The 16,744-nt window shown below is 46.9% G+C and overlaps 1 protein-coding gene across 1 annotated transcript in view; it reads left to right on the forward strand.

The window, feature by feature from the left end:
* Positions 1–16,744, forward strand: part of AFG3L2 (AFG3 like matrix AAA peptidase subunit 2) — a 75,667-nt gene that overhangs the window by 43,882 nt on the left and 15,041 nt on the right. The window contains exons 9-12 of the mRNA XM_063923432.1: positions 3,878–4,015; positions 7,984–8,137; positions 16,272–16,379; positions 16,479–16,604. Coding sequence (XP_063779502.1) covers positions 3,878–4,015; positions 7,984–8,137; positions 16,272–16,379; positions 16,479–16,604 — 526 coding nt within the window. The remainder of the gene's footprint in view (positions 1–3,877; positions 4,016–7,983; positions 8,138–16,271; positions 16,380–16,478; positions 16,605–16,744) is intronic.

Consider the following 16,744-nt stretch of genomic DNA (forward strand, 5'->3'; position numbering starts at 1 on the left):
GTGGATTTTAAATATCTCACATGGAAAGTGACTATGTTACTGGCCCTGGCTTCCGCCAGGAGAGTATCTGAATTGGCGGCTTTATCTTATAAAAGCCCTTATCTAATCTTCCATTCGGATAGGGCAGAACTGAGGACTCGTCCGCATTTTCTCCCTAAGGTGGTATCAGCGTTTCACCTGAACCAACCTATTGTGGTGCCTGCGGCCACTGGCGACTTGGAGGACTCCAAGTTGTTGGACGTTGTCAGAGCCTTAAAAATATACATTTCAAGGACGGCTGAAGTCAGAAAATCTGACTCGCTGTTGATACTATATGCACCCAACAAGTTGGGTGCCCCTGCTTCTAAGCAGACGATTGCTCGTTGGATTTGTAACACAATTCAACTTGCTCATTCTGTGGCAGGCCTGCCACAGCCTAAATCTGTTAAGGCCCATTCCACAAGGAAGGTGGGCTCATCTTGGGCGGCTGCCCGAGGGGTCTCGGCATTACAATTCTGCCGAGCAGCTACGTGGTCGGGGGAAAACACGTTTGTAAAATTCTACAAATTTGATACCCTGGCAAAAGAGGACTTGGAATTCTCTCATTCGGTGCTGCAGAGTCATCCGCACTCTCCCGCCCGTTTGGGAGCTTTGGTATAATCCCCATGGTCCTTTCAGGAACCCCAGCATCCACTTAGGACGATAGAGAAAATAAGAATTTACTTACCGATAATTCTATTTCTCGGAGTCCGTAGTGGATGCTGGGCGCCCATCCCAAGTGCGGATTATCTGCAATACTGTACATAGTTATTGTTAACAAATTCGGGTTATATTGTTAAGGAGCCATCTTTAAGAGGCTCTTTCTGTTATCATACTGTTAACTGGGTTTAGATCACAAGTTGTACGGTGTGATTGGTGTGGCTGGTATGAGTCTTACCCGGGATTCAAATTGCCTCCCTTATTGTGTACGCTCGTCCGGGCACAGTACCTAACTGGAGTCTGGAGGAGGGTCATAGGGGGAGGAGCCAGTGCACACCACCTGATCTGGTAAAAGCTTTACTTTTTTGTGCCCTGTCTCCTGCGGAGCCGCTATTCCCCATGGTCCTTTCAGGAACCCCAGCATCCACTACGGACTCCGAGAAATAGAATTATCGGTAAGTAAATTCTTATTATTACACACTGCCGACACACACATACTTACCTATGTTCACACGCCGACATCGGTCCTCTTCTCCATGTAGAATCCACGGATACCTGAAAATAAAAGATCAATATACTCACCTCAACCAGGGTCCAGAGATAAATCCACGTACTTGTAGAAAATAACAAACCGGACACCCGACCAAACGGACTGAAAGGGGTCCCATGCTGACACATGGGACCCCTATCCCCGAATGCAGAGAGACCTCTCAGTGACAGCTGTCACTGAAAGGTCTCTAAAGCCAATCAGGAAGCGCAACTTCGTTGCGCTCACCTGATTGGCTGTGCGCTGTCTGAACTCAGACAGCGCATCGCACAGCCCCGTCCATTATATTCAATGGTGGGAACTTAGCGGCTAGCGGTGAGGTCACCCGCCGGTCAGCGGCTGACCGCGGGTTAACCCCACCGCTACCCGCAAAGTTCCCACCATTGAAAGTAATGGAGCGGCTTTGCGATGCGCTGTCTGACAGCACAGACAGCGCACAGCCAATCACGTGAGCGCCACGGAAGTAGCGCTTCCTGATTGGCTGAAGGGACTTCAGTGACAGGAGTCACGTGATGTCCCGGCATTCGGGAGAAAGGGGTCTGATGTGTCAGCATGGGACCCCTTTCAGTCCGGTATGGAGCGGGTATTTGCGTTTTTTTTTTTTACAAGGACGTGGATTTATCTCTGGACGCTGGAAGGTGAGTATAATTTTTTCACAGGTACCTCGGATCGTCGGAGACCGTGGCAGTCGGCGTGTCAACATAGGTAAGTATGTGTGTGTCGGTAGTGTGTAATAAAGTTTTACTTTCACGGTGTGTGTGTACTGTTTTTATTTGGGTATTTTTTTTCCAGTAAAACTACAGGTACCAGCGGGCCCGTTTTTCTCCCGCATGCTGGTACTTGTGGTTCTCCAAGTACCAGCTTGCGGGGGAGGCTTGCTGGGACTTGTAGTACTACTGGAAAAAACAATATCTTTTTATTATCACAAAAGGCTATCAGCCCCCCCATCCGCAGCCCATTGGATGGGGGGGGACAGCCTCGGGCTTCACCCCTGGCCCTTGGGTGGCTGGGGGGGGGGGGGGGGACCCCTTGATTGAAGGGGTCCCCACACCCCCAGGGTACCCCGGCCAGGGGTGACTAGTTGGGTAGTTAATGCCACGGCCGCAGGGCACGGCATAAAAGTGACCCCCGGCATTATCTGTCCAGCTAGTGGAGCCCGATGCTGGTGTTAAAAATACGGGGGACCCCTACTCCTTTTTGTCCCCCGTATTTTTAGCACCAGCACCAGGCGCAGAGCCCGGTGCTGGTTTTAAAAATACGGGGGATCCCTGCCCAATTTTTCCCCTGCATTTTTAGAACCAGGACCAGCTCGAAGAGCCCGAGGCTGGTTATGCTTTGGAGGGGGGACCCCACGCCATTTTTTTTTTCTCGGGTTTTTCCCGTTTTTTAAAATCGCGGCAAAATTCGCCAAATCGGCCGATTTTTCACCCGCGATTCTGGCGAATCCGTTTTCCATTGAATATGGTGAATTCCGGCAGCCACCTGCCGGAATTCACCTGGCGAATTTAGTCGAATTAAAAAACGGCGAAAAATTGCCGCGATTCGCCGTGAATTGCATATACCCCATAATGAGGTCTCTCTATTGGCACATTACTTTATTATCCTTTATTTATATGGTGCCACAAGGGTTCCGCAGCACCCAATTACAGAGTACATAAACAAATAATCAAAACCGGAAAACAGCAACTTACAGTTGAAGACAATATAGGACAAGTACAGGGAAAATAAACATAGCTACATCAGCAGATGTCACTGAAATAAGTATCAGGTGGCAGAAAACCACGGGAATTGGTGCAGTTGAAGATTATTAAGTAAGAAAAGGATAAGCACATGAGGGAAGAGAGCTCTACTTGTGAGAACTTACATTCTAAAGGGGAGGGCCAGACAGATGGGTGACACAGATGGGGTAGACAGAGAGCATAGAACAAAGGGTTAGGATGAGATTTGGATGGGTTTGGTGCAGTGGGTTTTGTAGAGCGGTGGAGAGCCTGAGTGGGAGAGGTAGAGAATTCCAGAGAAAGGGAGCAGCATGTGAAAAATCTTGGAGGTAGGAGTTGGAGGAAGTAATCAGTTGTAATTATATGTATGATTAAACACACCAGTAGGTAAATGAGATTTGGTAGTGCTCCATGTGAAAAGAATGAGTCTCTTTATATGGTGCTATATTTAGGAGTAACAAGAGCTTGTAACTCCAGGCCAAGAAGTCTTACCTAACAGAACCTAATAAAAGTTTGAGGACACATGTATTACACCTTATGACCCGTAGGAGGCGTTTCAAAACCACGTTATGCTGCATTGTGCTGTACTCTGACATTGTACCCATTTCCCATGTTCTTGTAGCACTGTACCTTTGCACTGTGAATCCTCCCACCCTTTGCATATATCCTGCTGTGATGATTGTTCATGTTGAATTTCTTTATCATCTTTTTCATTTAATACTTGATCATCTGAAGAATTTTTTATTTAAATTTTTTAAGACTTCAGTGTTTTATGAGGGATGGCAGGTTCCCTTTAAAGAAGTTCTGTTGTTGCTGTCATGAGGATGCTGTTGTGAGAGTTGTGTTGTATACACATTTCTACTCCCTATTTTATTATTACTATACTTTAGAATGTGATGTTTCCGGAGGACTGAATGATGTATACTTTTTCTAGGGTGCCATCCTCACAGGTCCACCTGGCACAGGGAAAACGCTTTTGGCAAAAGCTACAGCTGGGGAAGCCAGTGTACCTTTCATCACAGTCAATGGATCAGAGTTCCTAGAGATGTTTGTTGGGGTCGGGCCAGCCAGAGTAAGTCCACAAATGTTCAGCATGTACATAATAGATTTATTCATTGGAGATTTTCTACTTTATGAGCTGTTTTTTCTTAATGTGAAAGTGTCTCAGATGCATACCTAATAGTTCATATGCCATTTATAGATGAGACTGCCTTTCTGATGCACAAGCTACAGTAATACAGTTTAGCACTGGGTGGGTTAACAGTATGGAATACATCTCGGGGTATTTGCTAAGGTGCGGGTTTGTAGAAGAGGAGATGTTGCCGATAGCAACCAGTCAGATTCCAGCTATTATCTTCTAAAAGGTGCTAGATAAATAAGTAGAAACTGGTTGCTATGGGCAACGCCTTCACTTCTATAAACCCACACCTTAGTAATATACCTCTCAGAGTTTACACTCCTTTTCCTATCTGGGTGCAGAAAGTCACATAGGAAACAATTCTTCTCACATGCCCCTTTTTACCTCAGCTGAGTCTGCATGTGATTTCATTTCAGTCTCCAGCTTCATACTTGTGGTAACAGCTTAGCACCAGTGCTAGAGATGCCAGTGCATATATTGCCTGCAGTTAAGTGATGCTAACGTGCTGTTATAACATAAACCAGTAATATACATTGTGAAATTGTTAGTAATTCATTTCCTTGACTGCTGTTGATCATGCTTTGGGGGTGACAACAATGAATGTGCTAACATACCTAAGTGAGATCATTTTATGTAATTATCTACTTTTTTAGTGGCAGACTGTAAGATACATATTATGCCATGTTCTGTTCGTGTATATTGGTCTACATGGCAGTGTAGTGGTTATGGATCAGAGTGCCGACAGAAGGTTGCCAATGTCTAGATTGACACCAAAAGGTCGACACATGAAAAGGTTGACATGAGTTTTTGATGGTATTTTGGTGTTAAAATTTTCCATCCTGCACATGGATACCCAATTAGTGCACATCATCCCCTCTCATGGCTCGCTTCGCTCAGCACACGTTACTTCTCTGAATTGTAGTCCACGTGGATGGTAAAGTATGAAAAAGTCCTAAAATTAAAAACAAAAAAAATCCCCAAAACTCATGTTGATTGTATGCTGTGTTGACCTATCATCCGGATACCCTGTGTAGTGATGTGAGGAGGGGAGTGGAGGCAAACTGGTACAGAAAGAGAAAGCGGAAGGAACAAAGTTTCCCAACAGTGTTTGCCCATATTATACAGATGTGTCCGCTTACATCCTTGCTGCAGTCACGCTAAATAGCCTTTCAAGTCATGCCGTACTGTGGCGGGATTCGGAAGTGACGAGCGTCTTTTTTTTTTTTTTTTTTTTTGTGTGTCTGTCTTTTGCTGCGAAAATTTTAATGCAATAGGAGCAGCTTCTGCTTATTAATATTATATGCAGCATGCCTATATTCTGTGTGTAATTGTGGCTCTATCTGCATCTGAAATGAAATATTAGTGTTTTCCACCCATAAGACAACTTTATCGCAGCAAAGACGCCAAAAAAAGACACTTGGCGCTACAGACTCACACGGCACTCGCGCATTATGTGTAACGCGACTTGTAGCGCATAGAGTGAAGTTGTAAGAGGACACATCTGTATGTATTTTATGAGTATATGAATGTGATTTTAGCAGTTTTGTTACATGGTTGATGAAACCCATGCTAAAATCAAAGGACATTTGCTTACACTAAGGGGTATATGCAATTGCGGTCGAATTCCCGAAAATGTCGAAAAACGGGACATTTTCGCCAAAAAAAAAAAAATTCGACAATACAATACAGTACTTTTCGCCAAAAAAACGGCCATTCCAAATTCGACTTTTTGAAATTCGACATTTGTCAAATTCGACATTTGTGCAATGGTACAAATGCGGCAATTCGACAAAAGTATATTCAATTGAAGATTGTAAATTCGACAACGGTGCTTTTAGACAGTAATTTCGACATTTTCAATCCGCCACACTTTGCTGACGGACTGAAAGGGGTCCCATGTTTACACATGGGACCCCTTTCCCCGAATGCAGAGACCTCCCGTGACTCCTGTCACAGAAAGGTCCCTTCAGCCAATCAGGAAGCGCCACTTCGTGGCACTCTCCTGATTGGCTTTGCGCGTCTGAGCTGGCAGACAGCGCATCGCACAGCTCCCTCCATTAGTTTCAATGGTGGGAACTTTGCGGTCAGCGGTGGGGTCACCCGCGGTCAGCGGCTGACCGCGGGTAACCCCACCGCTTACCGCAAAGTTCCCACCATTGAAACTAATGGAGGGAGCTGTGCGATGCGCTGTCTGACAGCTCCGACGCGCCTACAGCCTATCAGGAGAGTGCCACGACGTGGTGCTACCTGATTGGCTGAAGAGACTCTCTGTGACAGGAGTCACGGGGGGTCTCTGCATTCGGGGAAAGGGGTCCCATGTGTAAACATGGGACCCCTTTCAGTCCATCTGGTTTGGGTTAATGCGGTTTGTTTATTTGCCAAGTACGTGGATTAAAATAAAAGACCAGGACACTGGATCAGGTGAGTATAATTTTATTTTCAGGTACCCCGGACGTCGACATTGGAGACGAGGCCAGAGTCGGCGTGTCAACATAGGTAAGTATGTGTGTCTGCATGTATGTAATAAAGTTATACTTTCAAGGTGTGCGTGTCCTGTTTTTATTTGGGTATTTTTTTTTGCAGTAGAACTACAGGTACCAGCGGGCCCGTTTCCCCCCCGCATGCTGGTACTTTTGGTTCTCCAAGTACCGGCTTGCGGGGGAGGCTTGCTGGGACTTGTAGTTCTTCTGCAAAAAACAATATTCTTACATTTTACTCAAGGCTATCAGCCCCCCATCCGCAGCCCTTGGATGGGGGGGACAGCCTCTGGCTTCACCCCTAGCCCTTGGGTGGCTGGGGGGGGGGACCCCTTGATTGAAGGGGTCCCCACTCCAGGGAACCCCGGCCAGGGGTGACTAGTTGGATATTTAATGCCACGGCCGCAGGGCGCTCTATAAAAGTGACCTCCGGCTGTGGCATTATTTGTCCAGCTAGTGGAGCCCGGTGCTGGTACAAAAAATACGGGGGACCCCTACTCTTTTTGTCCCCCGTATATTTTGCACCAGGCGTAGAGCCCGGTGCTGGTTGTTAAAATACGGGGGACCCCCTGTCATTTTTTTCCCCGTATTTTGGCAACCAGGACCGGCTCAAAGAGCCCGAGGCTGGTTATGCTTAGGAGGGGGGACCCCACGCAATTTATTTTCGGGTTTTTTACCGTTTTTTGACCATTTTTAAAAATCGGATCAAAATCCGTCAAATAGGCCGTTTTTCGACAGCGGGACGGTTGAATCCGTTTTTTGAGTATGTCGAATTCCGGCACCCACCTGCCGGAATTCGACGGTCGAATTGTGTCTAATTAAAAAACGGGCGAAAAATTGCCGCAATTCGCCCGCAATTGCATATACTACTATATCTCAGGATGTACAGTGAATTAGTGCCACAGGTGGACTCCAGTTAAGCTGTAGGAACATCTCAAGGATGATCAGTGGAAACGGGATGCACCCGAGCTCAATTTTGAGCTTCATGGCAAAGTCTGTGAATACTAATGTACATGTGATTTCGTAGTTTTTTATTTTTAATAAATTAGCAAAAATATCCAAAAAATACTTTTTTCACGTTGTCCTTATGGGGTATTGTGTGTACAATTTTGAGAGAAAAAAATTAATTTATTCCATTTGCAATTAAGTCTGTAACATAACAAAATGTGGAAAAAGTGAAGCGCTGTGAATACTTTCCAGATGCACTGTATCTATCCACAGTGCTGCAAGCAGCTAGTGTGATTAAAAAAATAATTGGTATAATTTGGATTTTTTAAACCCAGAATTATGTTGCTTACTATTTCATGTGTGCAAGCTTTACAGTTGGCATTAGCCACTATTATAAATACATTGTTTTTCCATTGAAATGTTATGATTTCTAGTAAAATGACAGTGTATCCATGTGGCAGTGTTTTTGTATTCGAGGTACGTGACTTGTTTAGCATGGCCCGGAAGCATGCCCCTTGCATTCTGTTCATTGATGAGATTGATGCTGTTGGTCGAAAAAGAGGACGTGGGAACTTTGGTGGTCAAAACGAACAAGAAAACACACTGAATCAGCTCCTAGTGGAAATGGATGGTAATTAATTCCACCCTGTTTATTTTTTTCCCTTCAGCTTTCGTACTAGTATTTATTCCATTAAAAGTGTATTTGAAGAATGTTTCTGCAGCAGGATGCATTGGTTTCCACAGGGAAACATTGGGGTGTAGAGTGGATCTTGATCCAGAGGCACCAACAGGCTAAAGCTTTAGGCTGTCCCAGGATGCATTGGGGCCTCCTCTATAACCCCGCCTCCAGGCACTGTGAGCTTGGTTTCAGTTGGTGTCTGCAGCAGCAGGTCACTTAACAGGGAGGCTGCACTGGGCAGATCCTGAAAAAGCTTTTTCTGACAGAAAATTTCTTCAAAACTGGGCTGTCAGAGCTGTATGTCATGGTGACATTTCAGCGCTGCAGCTCCATCACCTCCCAAGCGGCGTCGCATACTCCCGTGGCCTGTTCCCGGGTACTTGCGGCGGAGACGCTCCAGCTTTAGGCACATGGTCGCAGTCACTCTCCTTTTTCGCGTGGCTGCTACGGGGAGGTAAGAGGGTCCCCCAGACGGGACCCGCCAATAAATCGCGTTCAGTCTGCAACCTAGGGAGATGAGTCGCGGCGCTGGCGTGGACACTGTCACCAAGCAGGGACCCCACTAGACCACCAGGGCAATAGAGCTCAGGTCGGGTGCACTAACGCCCCATTTAATAAGGCTCGCTAGTATCTGGGATGGAAGTCCAGCATTGGGGAGCTGGTGCTTAATCTGTAACCTCTCCCCGGCCCAGGGCGACATCTACTGCAGATTTTCCCACCCTGGAGCTGCTTCACACTCGCCCACACTCCCTGACTGAGATGCTGGGTGCCATCTTATAAGCATAGTTGCGGCTAGTCTCTGGGACTGCAGGACAAGGTCTCCCTTGTAATGCCGCCTGTATACAGCGCTGTGACTCTACAAACACTTGAGTATTCTACATGTCTTTATACAGTTAAGTTAGTTAAGTTAGTTAAGAAAGTGTACCTATTACAGGATATATTATACGAGTATTCTGATATACACCTCTGGTCTAGGACAGCGATATATATATATATTACACACTACTCTGGTGCAGTTTTATTGTCTTAATAACTATCTACATTGCCTGTGACTGTGTGTGCCTGTATCTGCAGGGAGTGTGTGTGTGTGTGTGTGTGTGTGTGTGTGTGTGTGTGTGTGTGTGTGTGTGTGTGTGTGTGTGTGTGTGTATATATATATATATATATCTCCAAAGAAATCAGGTGGCACTCGCAGACTTGTAGCTTGTAGTGAATAAATTTCTTCACGGAGTGAAGGTTGTTTTCACTACAAGTCTGCGAGTGCCACCTGATTTCTTTGGTTTTACATTGGTGTGCCTGCCGGTCCACAAGGAAGGGCACCACAGCCAGCTGATTTGGAGGAGTGACGGGGCAATTCTTGGATATATATATATATATATATATATATATATATATATATATATATATATATATATATATATATATATATATATAATATATTCACAGTATTTACCTATTACGTGTGACCTACTGTGCACTCGGTCGCATATTACCGGATTTATTCGTTGGTGTTGTGTAGTCAAATACTAACGGATTTATTCACACGTATTGTACTAATTTGCTCTGTTGTTGCATTTATGTACAATGTTTAACAAGAAGGGCAGTAAGTCTGTGGACGCTTCTGCATCATGCAGAGCATGCGTCAAAGATTTTACCAGAGGGGGAAGCTGTGTATGATGGTCTGTGTACTATGTGTCATACATCTCCCAGTCAGTCCCCAGCTCCTGTTACCAATCAGGAGCCACCCTGCGCTGCGTTCATAAACCTACTGGGTACTTTGGTGGAACGACTTACGCACCCTATGAGACCACCTCTGCCATTACAGTCACAAATTGTTCTTATGGTTAATCTGCCTTGGTGGGAAAATTTGCCTAACCAGTTGCAGCAATTAAATCTACTCCAGGTCACTCTAGTGTCTCTGGGTCATCTAAGCGGGCTGCTTACTCCTCAAAATCCACAAATCTCTCCGATGTTTCATCTGAAGAGGAGGGGGGAGTATACTGTCCTGTCGGACACTGGAAAAGGTGTTTCTGACTAGGATTCTCCATTGCAAATTGATGTCCCTGCCCTTGTGGTTGTTATTAAGCGAATCCTACAAATCACTGATGAGGATTCCACTACTGTGGCTAAGAAAACTGATATGTTTAAACGGCAGAAGGTGGTTAAAAATCTATTGCCCCACTCTGACCATTTGGTGGACATCAAGCAGGAGCCCTGGTCTAGTCCAGGGAAGAAATTCCCTCTGTCTAAACGGGCCTTGGCTCGCTGCCCTCTCCCTGCAGAGTTATGTAACAAGTGGGGAAATTCACCGCCGGTGGATTCTCATGTCACCCGCCTAGTGGTGTCGTCCACTCTGCCTGTCTCCACTGTCTCTTCACTGAAGGAACCGACAGATAAGCATGTGGACGGATGCCTGAAATCTATTTACTCACTTACAGGTGCTGTTCATAGGCCCACTATTGCGGCCACTTGGGCTACAAAAGGTATTAAAGCATGGGTTCAGGCATTAGAGGAAGAGCTGCCCGAGGATATATCTAACAATGCCTGACAATACCTGTCTCACATTACCACCGCCGACTATTACATTCAGGAGGCATCCCCTGAGGCGGTTGTGTTGGCAGCCAAGGCGTCGACGTCGTCTGTCCTGGCTCGACATATTCTGTGGTTGAGGTTATGGAAGGTAGACCTAGACTCCAAAAAGACCTTGGAGGTATTCCCCTTCGAAGGGGAACATTTTGTTGGGGAAGACCTAAATAAAATTGTGTCTGAATTGGCGGCTGCTAAGACTGCTTTTCTCCCAAATACTAATCCTTCTGCACAGAAGGCTAAAGGTATCACTTTTCGTTCCTTTCGGCCTCAAGGGAAGGCAAAAGGTCAGACATACCGAGACAATCTTATGCTCCCAAAATGACTAAGCCCAAGGCAAAGCAGTCCTGGGCGGCCCGTCAGCCTGCTTCTAAAAAAGACAAGCCTGCCGTATGACGGGGATGGCTTCCCCTGGGGGACCCCAGGGTGGGAGGCCGACTTCTACAGTTCACCCAGGTCTGGTTAATGACCACTTCAGACGCATTGGTGCGAGAAGTTGTCTCTCACGGGTACAGTATCCTTCAAGAGACGTTCCCCTCGCCAGTTTTGCACCACGGTTATCCCTTCGGATCCGTTAAAGGCGCAAGCTTTGCAAAACGTTGTGAGTTATCTCCTGAATACAGGAGTGGTAGTGCTGGTTCCTCTGGCCTAGAGAGGCAGAGGTTACTACTTGACCCTGTTTCTAGTTCCAAAACCCAATGGGTCTTTCCGGCTTATACTCAACCTCAGATCACTGAACGAGTTTGTGAGAGTGTCCAAGTTCTGTATGGAAACACTGCGCCAAGAAGTTTGGTAACTGCTCTTATCCAATTAGTAATGTCATCCAGGTACATGAAAGGGAGGGGTTATTCTGAACAAGAAACATTGGTATCCCCCAGCACACTGGATGATATCAGCAACAGGAATTGATAACTACATGGTAGTAGAAATTTCAGAGATCTCAGTTGCACTGGGTTGTCTGGCCCTTGCCGGTTTGTGGGTTGTCGCGCCCCGGACTTGGACTTAATGTTAGGTACCCCCAGTACTCAGAGATGCCTTGAAGCGGCCTGGGGACTTCCCATACCTTTTGCAAATGTGTGCAACTGAGATCTCTGAAATTTCTACTACCATGTAGTTATCAAATCCTGTTGCTGAGGTCATTCAGTGCACTGGGGGGATACCAATGTTTCTTGTTTGGAAACGCTGCGCTCAATTATACTGGCTATGGAACCCAGAGACTATATGGTATCCCTGGATATACAGGATGTGTACCTGCATATACCTATTGCCATGTTGTATCAGCAGTATCAGCGGTTTCCTATTGGCAACCTCCACTATCCGTTCCAGGCTCTGCCATTTGGACTGGCTACGGCTCCTCGGAACTTCACCAAGGTCATGGCTGTTATGATGGCCCATCTCCGTCGCCAGGGAGTCGGGATCCTGCCATATCTGGACGACTTGCTGATTCTGGCAAACTCCCACAATGTCCTCCTCAGTCATCTACAACTGACGGTAAGCTTCCTACAAGCCCACGGTTGGCTCATCAATTGGAAGAAATCCTCGCTGGTCCCAGCTCAGAGCATGGTGCACCAGGGGGCACTCCTGGACACACACAGTCAGCGACTGTTTCTGTCTCCAGAAAAAGTCCTGAGACTTCAAGACGGGATAAGATGCTTCCTTTGTTGCCCCAGAATGTCAATACACTCTGCGATGCAAGTACTTGGCCTGATGGTGTCAGCATTCGACATGGTAGAGTGTGCTCTATTTCATTCTCGCCCTCTGCAGATGTTAATCCTTTCCAAGTGGGACAGCCTACCTCATTGGATCAGATCTCACATGATCACTTTGACTCCGGAGGTTCGTCTGTCGCTGACCTGGTGGCTACAGGACCAGCAATTGAGCAGGGGTCGTCCCTTCTGGATCCCCGACTGGGTCCTGCTGACAACGGACGCCAGCCTGAGGGAATGGGGTGCTTTCGGAGCAACACTCTTCAGGGTTGCTGGACCAAGGAGGAGTTACTCCTCCCAATAAACATTCTGGAGTTGCGGGCAGTGTTCGATGCACTGACTCTCGCCCTGCCTCTGGTACAGAAGAGGCCGGTTCAAGTACGGTCAGACAATGCCACTACGGTGGAATACATAAACCATCAAGGCGGCACTCGAAGCCGCATGGCTATGATGGAAGTGTCAAAAATCCTTTGTTGGGCGGAACGCCATCTACCAGCAATATTGGCAGTTTTCATTCCGGGCGTCCTAAATTGGGAAGCTGACTTCCTCAGTCGCCAGGACGTGCACACCAGAGAGTGGAGTCTTCATCCAGAAGTCTTTCAACTCCTAGTGGACAAATGGGGCCTACCAGATGTAGACTTGATGGCGTCTCTACACAATCACAAGGTCTTGTCTTCGGATCAAGGACCAGTAATCCTCAAGCAGCCTTTGATACTTCCGCCTCCCAGGATGCTTCCTTTGGACGCCAAGTTCTCATACCCGCTAAGGCGCGTCCCCTCCCTTGAGGAACTGCTTTAGGACATACCCGATGTTTCCCTGTGGAAACCAATGTAACCTGCTGCAGAAAACGAGAGTTATGGTAGACTTACCATTGTTAACTCTCTTTCTGCGAGGTACATTGGGTTCCACAGGGTGCCCACCCAGACGCACCTAGCTTCTATGGGTTTGTATGGCTTTAGCCGCTGGTCCCTTCTCCTGTCATGAGAATGTGGTTCTATGTAACTAACAACTACCTTCTCTCTTACCTGCTCCTGCAGTGGACTGGTTAACGAAACGGAGCTCACAGTGCCTGAAGGCGGGGGTTATAGAGGAGGCCCCAATGCATCCTGGGACAGCGTAAAGCTTTAGCCTGTTGGTGCCTCTGGATCATGATCCACTGTACACCCCGATGTTTCCCTGTGGAACCCAATGTACCTCTCAGAAAGAGAGTTAATAATTGTATGTCTACCATAACTGTCCTTTTATTAATAAAGTCAAATACATATCTTTAGGTATTTTAGTGTATTTTATTTCTATAATGACAAATTAAGTAGTAGCAGCGTCTGTATCATTTTACTTCCATTGTTAATGTTGCCCTCGGCCAGGAGAAAGTAAAATGCAGGCACTTACTGGTTGTCAGTGGAGCTGATTGAATCTGCTTTGGCAGGCAGTGTTTTGTTTTTGTTTTTTGTGTTTTTTTTAAATGTATTTTTTTAAATCTTTAATATATTAAAGTTTTATTCCTTTGTACACAGTTCAAATCTTTAACCGTTAAATATACAGTACAATGACTTTCACTGTTCTATAACCAGTAAAATGTATTGCCAGTAGCTTTTGAGCTTGTTGTGCGTGGCAGGTTACTAGTTGCTGTATAGTTGCATGTTATTTAGTTTGTATATTCCCCGTGTGTGTGTGTGTGTGTGTGTGTGTGTGTGTGTGTGTGTCTGTCTGTGTGTGTTCTCTCTGGGTACTCTGGTATCGTCCCCATCTCTAAAAATATATTGGTAGGTTAATTGGCCACTGATAAAAATGTATCTCTAGTGTGTGTACATGTGGTAGGGATTGTTGATCGTATGCTCTACTGGGGCAGGGACTGATGTGAATGGCCAAATATTCTCTGTAAAGCGCTGCGGAATATGTGTGCACTATATAAATAAGTGGTGATAAATAATTATAAACCTTATATAGCAAAACATGCATATTAAATAGAACCCTCATGGGAGATGGCTGTAGAAAGTGCCACCTTGTGTGACCTCGGGGCAGAGGTGCGGTGCCTGAGGTACCATCCAGTGCTAGCTTTGGGGGAGGGGAGGGGACCTTCCCGCATTTTCTAATGAGTCTGTGCTAGATATAAAGAAGTCCCTTTATACCAGGGGTGGGGAATCTTTTTTCTACCGAGGGCCATTTGGATATTTATAAAATCCTTCGTGGGCTATACAAAAATTCTCAACTTAAAAAAATTACTCTGCCCCCCAGTAGGTCTGCCCCTTAGAGGTACTGTGTGTGCGCGCGGCAAAAAAATGGGTGTGGCCAGTTAAAATAAGACGTGATACACATATGCCCCCAATAGTGCAGTGCCAGATCCACAATTGCCCCCACAGTGCCAGGTATACAAATGCCCCCACAGTGCCAGGTATACAAATGCCCCCACAGTGCCAAGTATACAAATGCCCCTCACCGTGCCAGGTAAAACAAATGCCCCTCACCGTGCCAGGTACACAAATGCCCCTCACCGTGCCAGGTATACAAATGCCCCTCACCGTGCCAGGTATACAAATGCCCCTCACCGTGCCAGGTATACAAATGCCCCTCACTGTGCCAGGTATACAAATGCCCCTCACCGTGCCAGGTATACAAATGCCCTCCCCCCCCCCCCCCCCACACACACAGTGCCAGGTATACAAATGCCCCCCCTCCCCCCCACAGTGCCAGGTATACAAATGCCCCCCCCCCCACAGTGCCAGGTATACAAACGCCCCCACCACAGTGCCAGGTATACAAACGCCCCCACCACAGTGCCAGGTATACAAATGCCCCCCCACAGTGCCAGGTATACAAATGCCCCCCCACAGTGCCAGGTATACAAATGCCCCCCCACAGTGCCAGGTATACAAATGCCCCACCCCCCCACAGTGCCAGGTATACAAATGCCCCACCCCCCCACAGTGCCAGGTATACAAATGCCCCCCCACAGTGCCAGGTATACAAATGCCCCCCCACAGTGCCAGGTATACAAATGCCCCCCCACAGTGCCAGGTATACAAATGCCCCCCCACAGTGCCAGGTATACAAATGCCCCCCCACAGTGCCAGGTATACAAATGCCCCCCCACAGTGCCAGGTATACAGATGCCCCCACAGTGCCAGGTATACAGATGCCCCCACAGTGCCAGGTATACAGATGCCCCCACAGTGCCAGGTATACAGATGCCCCCACAGTGCCAGGTATACAGATGTCCCCACAGTGCCAGGTATACAAATCCCCCCCCCCCCCCCCCCCCCATGCTGCTTACCGCTGCTGCTTGCTGCTCCATTCGGCGGCCTTTCTTGTGTGTCAGGACAGGGAGGAGCGCGGCTATGTCGGGCGGCGGCGTGTAGGACTTCAAACCAGCCGCCGGTTCTAGAGCCAATCAGAGCTCGCGGACCGGCAGGCGCGGCTCCTGATTGTCTGCCGGTCCGCGAGCTCTGAAAGGCTCACGAACCGGCGGCTGGTTTGAAGTCCTACACGCCGCTGCCACCCACATAGCCGCGCTCTCCTCCCTGTCCTGACAGCTGAGACACGCTGCCGCCGGACTTAGTGGCGGCGTGTCCCACTGACAGAAGCGGGTGGGCCGAAGCAAACGGCTTCGTGGGCCTTATACGGCCCGCGGGCCGGAGGTTCCCCACCCCTGCTTTATACAATAAATATAGTAACATTTTCAAAAAATAAGTTAAGAAAATTATTCTTTTATGATTGTGGAATAAAGTAATTAGTGCTAAAGTGTTTTATTAACTCATTTGTTAGATTTATTTTTACATCACTTTATTTCTCTGCAGGTTTTAATACAGCTACAAATGTTGTTGTACTAGCCGGCACAAACAGACCTGATATCTTGGATCCTGCTCTACTGCGACCTGGCCGTTTCGACAGGCAGATTTACATAGGTGACAGGATACTATTAATGGATCTGGTAACGCCCCATAAATGTAAAAACCTTCTCATTACGGTCTTCTTTTTTTTTTTTTTTTTTTTTCAAACTACAGGACCGCCAGACATAAAAGGCAGAGCCTCTATTTTTAAAGTCCATCTCAGGCCTTTGAAGTTGGATAGTAGTTTAGACAAAGACGCCCTCTCTAGGAAAATGGCAGCTCTAACGCCAGGATTCTCAGGTGAGAGGAGAATAGAAATCATTCTGCTCATTCATGAGGAAGTGCAAGCTGAGAAATGATAGACTGACGCATCACTGTCACTAATGTACACTTTACCATGTTCTGCAGGTCTAGTAATAATAATCTAGTCTGAGTTTATT

Source organism: Pseudophryne corroboree, chromosome 5 (assembly GCF_028390025.1).
Source record: "Pseudophryne corroboree isolate aPseCor3 chromosome 5, aPseCor3.hap2, whole genome shotgun sequence".
In the NCBI taxonomy this organism is placed as follows: domain Eukaryota; kingdom Metazoa; phylum Chordata; class Amphibia; order Anura; family Myobatrachidae; genus Pseudophryne; species Pseudophryne corroboree.